General features: G+C 42.8%; 1 protein-coding gene across 10 annotated transcripts in view; it reads left to right on the top strand.

The window, feature by feature from the left end:
- Positions 1-8,838, top strand: part of ppargc1a (peroxisome proliferator-activated receptor gamma, coactivator 1 alpha) — a 256,071-nt gene extending 247,233 nt beyond the window's left edge. For all 10 annotated transcript variants that reach the window (XM_027275096.1, XM_027275092.1, XM_027275113.1 and 7 more), the window contains 5 exons: positions 801-893; positions 1,879-1,999; positions 3,862-3,983; positions 4,297-4,448; positions 6,624-8,838. In XM_027275096.1, the coding sequence (XP_027130897.1) occupies positions 801-893; positions 1,879-1,999; positions 3,862-3,983; positions 4,297-4,448; positions 6,624-6,727 (592 nt within the window). In that variant the 3' untranslated portion in view covers positions 6,728-8,838. The remainder of the gene's footprint in view (positions 1-800; positions 894-1,878; positions 2,000-3,861; positions 3,984-4,296; positions 4,449-6,623) is intronic.
- The last annotated feature ends 214 nt before the right edge of the window (positions 8,839-9,052 follow it).

Below are 9,052 nucleotides of genomic sequence, written 5' to 3' on the forward strand. Positions count from 1 at the left end.
TACTCCACAGAGCCAATAGAATCACTTCATTCAGTTTGGGTTCTTGTTCTTTACTCTACCTCAACTCGCTCACAAATTATACAGTAATAGTCTTAAGGCATTCCATCAGGCTCTGACACTGACAAGTTTTCTGAAAACACTGCCTAGGGATTGGAGTTTTGAAAGCAGCAGAACAAGAAGCTTGATATTTTCATGCGGGGAAAAGAGAAATCGAATTTCAGAGAAATAATTCACAAAATCCCTCCTCTCTGTTTCAAGGTTTGCGGCATAAGATCCGGATCTCTCCAAACTGGCATTCTTTTGCTTCTCTGAGCTTCCCAAACTTCTCTCCCCTCCATTATTCAGGCCCTCCTCCTTCAGCAACACGTCAATAATTAAGCATTAGAAGTTTAAGGTGCGCAGGGTTACAAGCTCTGCAGTCAGGCCACTAGGACATACAGTATTGACCATTTCCTCATGCAACATAGATAGGCAGGCGCATGTGTATGCCGGCTCGGGTCGGTGCAAAAGTTCTGCAGAAAAATCATGCACACTTTCTGTGGTTGTGGGTTGGACGAGGGAAATAGATTCCTTTTATCTGAAATTAACCCAGTTTCTATCATTTAAATGGGTCTTTAAATATCAAAGAAGTTAATTTGGTTCTCAAAGTCAAGAACAAATTAACCAGGGGGTCACAAGTTTGCAGGAGACAACAGTATGTCTTAAAAATAAAACGTGAAACGAACAGCATTCCTGTGTGTTACTAAAAATAATCTTTTCATATTTAACATTTTTTTTCCCCTGCATTTGTTTCCCCACAGGTCTCGTCACAACACAGATTCAAGCACTTTTCGTTCCAGGACTCACAAGAGCCCCCACCCTCAGTCTCGATCTCCTCTCAGCCGCAGGCCAAGGTGATTATATTAAATGAATTATTTAACCTCCAATTTTATATGTCATTAACCTTTGTTTAGTCGCATACTTCAGGTTAGGACAAATGTTTATTCTTAGCAACTGACCTTATTATGGTATGCAAGGAAGGATGGCTGAAATAAAATTTTTTAAAAAAGTCACATGCAGCGAGAGTAACTTTTCACTGTCACCACTCACAGAAATACTGATTTCTGTCTGAGACTAAAGCTGTCCCATCTACAGGGGAGCCCTGTGACAAACATTCAGGGCAAATATGTTTAATTGATCATGTTTTATTGGACGAGAGACAAAAGAATCACAAATCAGAGTGCTGCACACTCGTATTTTACTCATGAGTTGACGCTCCCAGCTGTATAATGATGCTTCAACTTAGTGCCTCTGTAGTTTTCCATGAGGCACTGCAGAGGGGACCATTTCATATGCAGAGAAGTACTGACACAGTGCAGAGAGGGATCGAGAGAGAGAGACAGAGAGAGAGAGAGGGAGACTGACACCATCTCAGCGCTCCGAGCTGATTTGGCACCCACGGGCCTAATGACACCCGACAAGCCCAAGAGTCGCTCATCAGTCGAAAACTTAACGGACACGTCTTGTGCTAGTCTGGGGTGCGGGAGAAAGTTGCACTTTCCTTCTTGATGAAGCCCTAACTAAGCAGAAAGTAATGACATGTGAAGTTGTGCTGACAGTTGCAGCTGCCTGGCTCCCCAACCGCGCCGCTCGCCGGCACTCCCGCGGGTCTTTCCTGCGGGCTCCGTAATCATAGCGACGGCGAAGAGACATCTTATTAACATGTTCCTTTCCTTTACAACAACCCCACCCCCCCTCCTCAAGCATCAGTGCTGAGAAAACAGTGGTCCTGGTCCTTGGTGAATACTCGCAGTTGTTCTTCTTCAGACATGGACAGGAAGGGTAAATTTTAAAGGACGAGCTAGGACAGTGATGTCATACATATCCTTTCCTCTGCAGGTATGACAGCTACGAGGAGTACCAGCACGAGAGGCTGAAGAGGGAGGAGTACCGCCGGGACTACGAGAAGCGGGAGTTTGAAAGGGCCGAGCAGAGAGAGAGGCAAAGGCAAAAAGCAATAGTGAGTCAACCGACACATGCCATCTAATTGCCTCTGTCCTCTTTTTTTTTTTTCTATGCTTCAATCTACGTCTCTCCTGCCGGCGCTGATAAAAGACCACATGCAAACCACTGCTGTGGCACATGTACCAAATCCTGCAAACACACAGAAGCCTCCCTCATACATACACACACACACATTACTGAGGATAAGACAGCCTCCAGCCCAGTGCCATGTGCCACAGTGTCTCCCTACCCAAAGAATACACACACATAAAGTGAGTTCGTGAATGATTCAGGCGACAGGCCCTTCCTCTTCTATCTCCGGGTTGTGTATTTTTAACGTCTCTGTCGTCTGGAAACACTGTCGACTCTTATTAATCACACCACAGGGGTAAAATGCTAAAATAGTGGAAAACAGAAACTAGGAGAGCAAGACCGGGAAAAGGAAAAAAAAAAAAAAAAAAAAAAGGGAATGGTCACTGATTCTCTTGAGCTCTTTTCCTTTTTCAGTATCTGTTTTCAAAAATTCAGCCTGATGCAGTGAAACATTTCAGATCACATTTCTCCCATATCTCCGCTCTCCATGTCTCAGTGTGAAATTACTCAGGTTTCCAGCGGGGTAGCGCTACTACCGCCCGTTGATAAAGCACACATTAAATGATGCAGTAATGCAAACCCGGCTTGGCATGCAGATATTTTCAGAGGTGGAAAGACAAACAATTACGAGTAGTATAGCTCAAGCTGTCAAACCAGGTTTGGGAGTCCAGGGATGTGAAAGTGTCTCCTTCTGTCTGTCTGTCTGTCTGTCTGTCTGTCTCACTCTGCTTTTGTCTCAGTCTTTCACCCACCCACACACACACACACACACACACACACACACACAGTCAGCCCTCAGGGTGCCATCAAGAAAAGGCCGCCTATTTATCAGTTGTCAGCAACTAAACCTCTAATTCAGCAGATACTTTTTTTTTTTGGTCTCAAAGAGTGTGTGAGCATTAAAGAGAGGGGAAAAGGCATAAAAACACTCATCTGTAGTTAATTTGTATTTTTCTCGGCTACTTTATACAAGCCCTGACGGGGCAAAGGTGAACTTTGAGTTTAGCACCAGGCAACTGATTTACATACGTGTTACTACTACCCTCCAGACACCATTCAACATTTCAACAGGCCTCAATGGACTTGCCCCAGTAATGGCAAGTAAATGAATGAATAAATAAATAATACTAGTGATACACTATAGCCCCAGGCTTGTGCTGTATTATATGATTAGCAGATGCAATTAAATTAGTCAAAAGCTGTAATTGCAGCCTGGTGCAGTTTGTTCCTAAATTATTCTACTATGACCCCCACGTCCTCTGAGGTTCAAGAAAATCCATGTTTTTTTGCCCTGTGGCTCACCGCTGCTGCTCTTAATGCTCCCTCTCTCTTACAAGTGAATATCTTTACAATATAAACAGGCCTCTCATTTAGCAGCCATGCCTACTTTGCTGTGTGTTCTGAGTTTGACTCCCCCAAGTTTAGATTCCACAAAAGAAGAAGCAGCCCCCCAAAACATCATTTGATAAAAATCACTCTGCCTCCGGTTGATGAGTTGCAGAGAGAAAAAAAGAAATTGTAGTGCCAAGGCAGACTGAGGGCACTCTATCTGCAACTCTATCAGATAACAGGAAGCAAGCTGAACCAATCACAGAAGGAACACAACAGACAGACAGAGGAGAGGGACAGAAAAACGGAGGGGCTTAAAGTCAGCTCAAGTATCCACAGGAGTGATCAAGACCAATTCATTAGGGCCTCGGTGAAGATGGAGAGGGGGGGAGAGGAAAAAACAGACTCCCCCTTTTAATCTCCTTTCTCCACTCTGTCTTTCCCCATAACGAGCAGGAGGAGAGACGGGTGGTGTACGTGGGGCGACTGAGGTCCGACTGCACCCGGACAGAGTTGAAGCGCCGCTTTGAAGTCTTTGGCGAAATTGAAGAATGTGCAGTGAACTTGAGGGACGATGGGTAAGACCCCCAGGACGTTCTGTGCATGCGTGTGCATCTATATGTCACCCTGGCGTTAGTGTAGCTGGATATGAAACAGGCTGAACTTCAAGCAAAGGCAAGTGTTGAAGGTCTAAGACAAAGACAGAGCTTTTGCAGTCTGGGAGCATCTCCGATCCATCTAGTTCTAGCCCTATGGAGCCCCAAAGATACACTTTTATTGATTCTCTTTTGCATATAAATAGCATGATCGTCATCTTAGACAAGGCCCCCTGTTCAGTTATTATTGCCCCACAGCACCACTCTGACGTATTATTTTTCTATTCTTGACCAGGGACAATTTTGGCTTCATCACGTACCGCTACACTTGTGACGCCTTTGCCGCCCTTGAGAACGGACACACCTTACGCGGGTCAAACGAGCCTCAGTTCGAGCTGTGCTTTGGCGGGCAAAAGCAGTTCTGCAAATCACATTACACAGACTTGGGTAAGTGCAGCTTTGTTGTTCTCTCCGTCAGCTCCCTGCAGTCATGCAGTATATTTGTGTAGCTGGGAAGACTGTCAGTGAAAAGAGAGGGGAGGGAGGGGTGTGGGGGCGAGGGATCAGACAGCAAATCAGGCGGCTGCGAGTGATGCTTCCGGATCAAAAGAGAACCATATCTGTGCTCGAAACAATTCCTATGGCACTGAATGTGTCCACCAGGCATTTGTGGCTCAAAAGGGCAAAGACAGTTCAGAGGTCAACCTGTGAACATAACACAAATAGAGCCCTATTCCCTCCCTGCTAGTAGCTGTATCTTAAGGAAAACAAGGGGGACTCCATTACTCATGTGGGCGTGTGATGCTCGTTTCTACTTTGTTCAAATGAAATGCAGGACGGTAGGCAGAAAGATAGCGCTTCAAAGCGTGCGCGCAGCTGTACACGAGATGAGTTTTCATCTGCCGTCGCGTGGGTGCGAGAATCACTTTTTAAGGGCGCGCGGTTAAGGAGGTACAGATGAAATCACGAGGAGAAAGACGCGGTCGGAGAAAGACAAGAAAAGAGAAGAGGTGGGGAAGAGGAAGGTGGGAGCAAGGTTAAGTCCCAGCATCCCCTCCTCCCTCTAGAGTGAGGTTCCATCTGTTGCCAGCTGTTGCAGCGCCGAAAGGAGGTAGAGACTCGATGTGGCACGTAGGGAACAGTCATTTACATAGAAGGAGGGGCCACTCTGGGGGCTATACCTACTTATGTCTACTTATGCACACTTAGAGCCTTTGTTAGGAGTCAGGAGGCCGCTCTGTCAAAGTGATTCCTCGGACTAAACATGCTCGTATGGAGCCGATGTAAGTACATAGCTTCTACATTGATCAGATACATAAATCTTAGATAGAAATCTTGGATCCAGCTGGATGACGCATTTGATAAATAATGCAAGATATCAATGAAAAGCAAGCTCCCCTCTTTTTTTTGACATGTGATGGGGAAAAAAAATCTCCTACTCCGTCAGTTGCAGTTGTTAGGCAGCAGTAATTCAGCAGCCGTATTGAAGCTGAAGTGCATCAAGCGTTGTGGACACCCACAAAAAGATCACCTGTTCCATTTGATGATGGCACATAAGATAGTTATTGACTCTTGCGTCTGCAGTCAGTTTCCCTCCTGATGTTTATTTACCAGCACAACGTGAGGTCAGGGATGTATAATGCGCTGCTGCAAGAGGGTCATCGGGTCACCGTGGAGAAAAAGAGCACTTCCCTCAGTAAATGCAGTGGTTACTATACATTTTCAAAGCATGTGCTCGAAGCCATCAGCTTTCAAAGAGAGGACATGATGAGAAATTGACACACAGAGAAACAGTTGCTAATCCCAAAGCCTTGAGGATAGACATTATGCCGAGATTGACTAATCAGTCTACTGAAATGGAAAGGCCTTCATTCGACCGCCTCTTTGTCAGGAACAGGCTATTTTGGTCGTCCCCATACTGATAGCACAGGATAAAGAGATTGAGAGGAAGGGAGAATCTTATAATAGTGTGGTATCCAAACCTCTCCCCGTCTTCTCAATCTTTTTTTTGGAGACACTGTCCATTAGTTTTAAGTAGAGCACCGGGGTATTTTTCATGCCTCAAGGTGCGCAGCGTGACACAATCCAGCCCTTGGCCATTGCATTAGATCACAACTGGCGTCTTCTAGCTGCCACGGCCATTCCCATTTCTCAAAGCTCTCGGAGTATGCCGCTGAGCCCTTTGGGGGCCCCATTTGTGAAGCTGTCTGTTGGCAGAGATAAGATACTCTTTATGTATTATCGGGTTGATCAGGAAAAATAGGACGTATGAGACATGGACAGACAGAAGGATATGCTTTCACATCTGTTGCCTCTGTATATAAAAAAAAGGGTATATTTTTACTCTCACTATTTGACTTCTTTGGTGGTAGTTAATATGTAAGCATGCAGTTATAGATTGAACATTTTTTTTGGAAGACTGGGAACAAACTTCTTCTTCAGGGATATGCAGATCAGATTAACACCGAGCTACACATGATTGAGCAATGACGGTTTAAAGGCAGAACATTCTGTGAACGTTTCCAGAGAGGACCAAAGTGAACCTCTTGTTTTATGTGCATTTTTTCAAAGAAACCCTGCCCTGCTCACAACTGACCCGCGATCCTTTCTCGTTGTTTTCAGACTCCCATTCGGATGACTTTGATCCAGCCTCCACAAAAAGCAAGTATGACTCCATGGATTTTGACAGCTTGCTGAGGGAGGCCCAGCGCAGCCTGAGAAGGTAACCAGTTCAGTGGCACCTGCTGTCTGTCACAAAGAGGGACTTCTGATACCTCACTGTTGTTTCTCGCTCCTTTGATGACGAGACTACCAGAAGTTTTACACTCTATGTCATAGAGTATATAAGAATAAGTCTATAGACCTATATCAATATAAATGAATATATCAAAAATAAAGTTTACATGAACATAGCTGCTGAAGAGCTGGGAAGAGACAATGCATTCTGGGAAAGCCAGTGAACCCTCAGAACCTGGTGCACAGGTTTGGTGCACTCTACTGCTGTACAACCATCAGTGAAAGAAGAAAAGAAAAAACTTTCATGATTTTTTTTTTCTCTCCAAGCACTACAATGCCCACAATTCTTTGGGAGTGAAAACATGCAGCTTGTTCAGCCAGATTTGTTTCCTTTTGCTGTTGATTTTTCTTTCTTTTCCTCTTTTGAATCTGATGTTTGGAACTAGTGTTACATTACAAACAAGAGTATAAGGAATTGTATCTTGGAGGTAAAATTCTCAAGGTAACATTGTTGTCTACATTTTAAGGAGGAATGTAGCCGTGTATTTACAAATACTATAAAAAGGAATATTTTTATTTTATGTACATATCGGATAAAGTTCTTTATTTGTTACAGCTATGCACTGTAAAATGCAGCCTTTTTTAAAAATGAGGAGAAAATTTCTTAATTCAGAATGTCGATCTGTAGTAATTACAATACTGTAAAACATATTGTACACCTACATGATGTTTAGAAGACATGATATGATTGTAAAAAAAAAAACAAGAAAAAAAGATGTGTCCGATTGCTCATTTTGAGGGAGCATGTGAACAAACGTCCTTTTTTAAGTTATTTTGTTGGGGGAAAAACAGTCAACCATGTATAGTTTTATCTGTTTATAAAGTTTCTCAATCAGTGTTTTTGCTTATACAACCAGTGTAAAATGCATTTTTAACGTGTTTTTCATGATTGTAAAAACAGGTACCCCATTTTTTATTAATTATTTCTGAAGAAATCAGTATATATACATATATATACTGGATATATATATATAACTTGGTTTGATTTCATTGCTTTATATGGTTCTCGTTTTGATTACCTTCAGTGAAAGAGAATACTGCATTCAAATCTTTTCAATCACCACAAACCATATTTATCTATTTATTTTAATATTTGAATCAAGAAATATTTATGGGCTCCATTTTACATGGCGTACCTCATGAAATTTATTTACTGTTTATGTTGTCCTATGATTTGTGTTATTTAACTTACAATCACTAGACAGGGTGTACAATAAATGGTTTGGTGGGGATAATATTACCTTCTATGCCTTTCCAAAACAATCAGAACATTCAGCTAATCACTCCTGCAGTCAGCCCCTCATCATTTCAGTGATTTCCTTCTCCACTACCAGTCAGATCTGCAGCACGTCGCTGGTTTTTCTTTCCACACAGACGCAGAACATGAAGCAATAAAAATGATTTTGCAGGAATTTTGTTGTACCACTGTAAACACTTGTTGTCATCGCTCCACTCACGCTTGATTATGTGAATGCCAAACAAAAGTTTACAATTTTCCTTTTCCTGAATTTTTTAAAGATCTTGTATTTGATGTACAATATACATATATATATGTATGTATATATATGTATATATGTATGTATATATATACATACACATATATATGAAATGATGATACTACTAATATTATTCACAATAATTACAAGATGATTAATAATAATAATGATAATATAAATGAAAGAAAAAACTATATAAAAAGCAATAAATTATTTTTCAGAGTTGTATTTTAGCTCCTACTGTTGTGTGATTTTTGGACGTGACCCATTACCCAGTCGCTGGTAGCTAGGATGACTCCATTCCAGTATCTTGGCATTTCATCACCGTGACATCACCCTGTGCGGTAAACACTTAATTGTCCCCCACGCCCACCGTCCTGCTCTTCCCTTTAAGATGTAATTGAGTCTATGTGATTGTAATGCACGCATTACCTTGTGACATCTGTGCAAACGTGACTGACTCTTAACTCCACCCTGTGTGTAAAAAAATGTGTCGAGTTGAAACTGTTTGTTGTGTAGTGCATGGCTATTACAGGATGACAGTTGGATATCTGCCTCTCAGCTGTCTCTAACTGGCAGATTTTAAATGACATTCTATAAGCCTAGAGAAAACTACTCAACAATGTATCGCATGCCGCACCACTCTCCCTCACCACCCCCAACACCACACCACCCCCACCACCCCTTCCCCCCCCACCACCCCGCCCCCCCCGCCCTACACTCACAGTCCAGATATCACAGCGCCGTCGTCGACATGAC

The sequence above is a fragment of the Larimichthys crocea genome, chromosome III (assembly GCF_000972845.2).
Source record: "Larimichthys crocea isolate SSNF chromosome III, L_crocea_2.0, whole genome shotgun sequence".
NCBI classification, from domain to species: Eukaryota; Metazoa; Chordata; class Actinopteri; family Sciaenidae; genus Larimichthys; species Larimichthys crocea.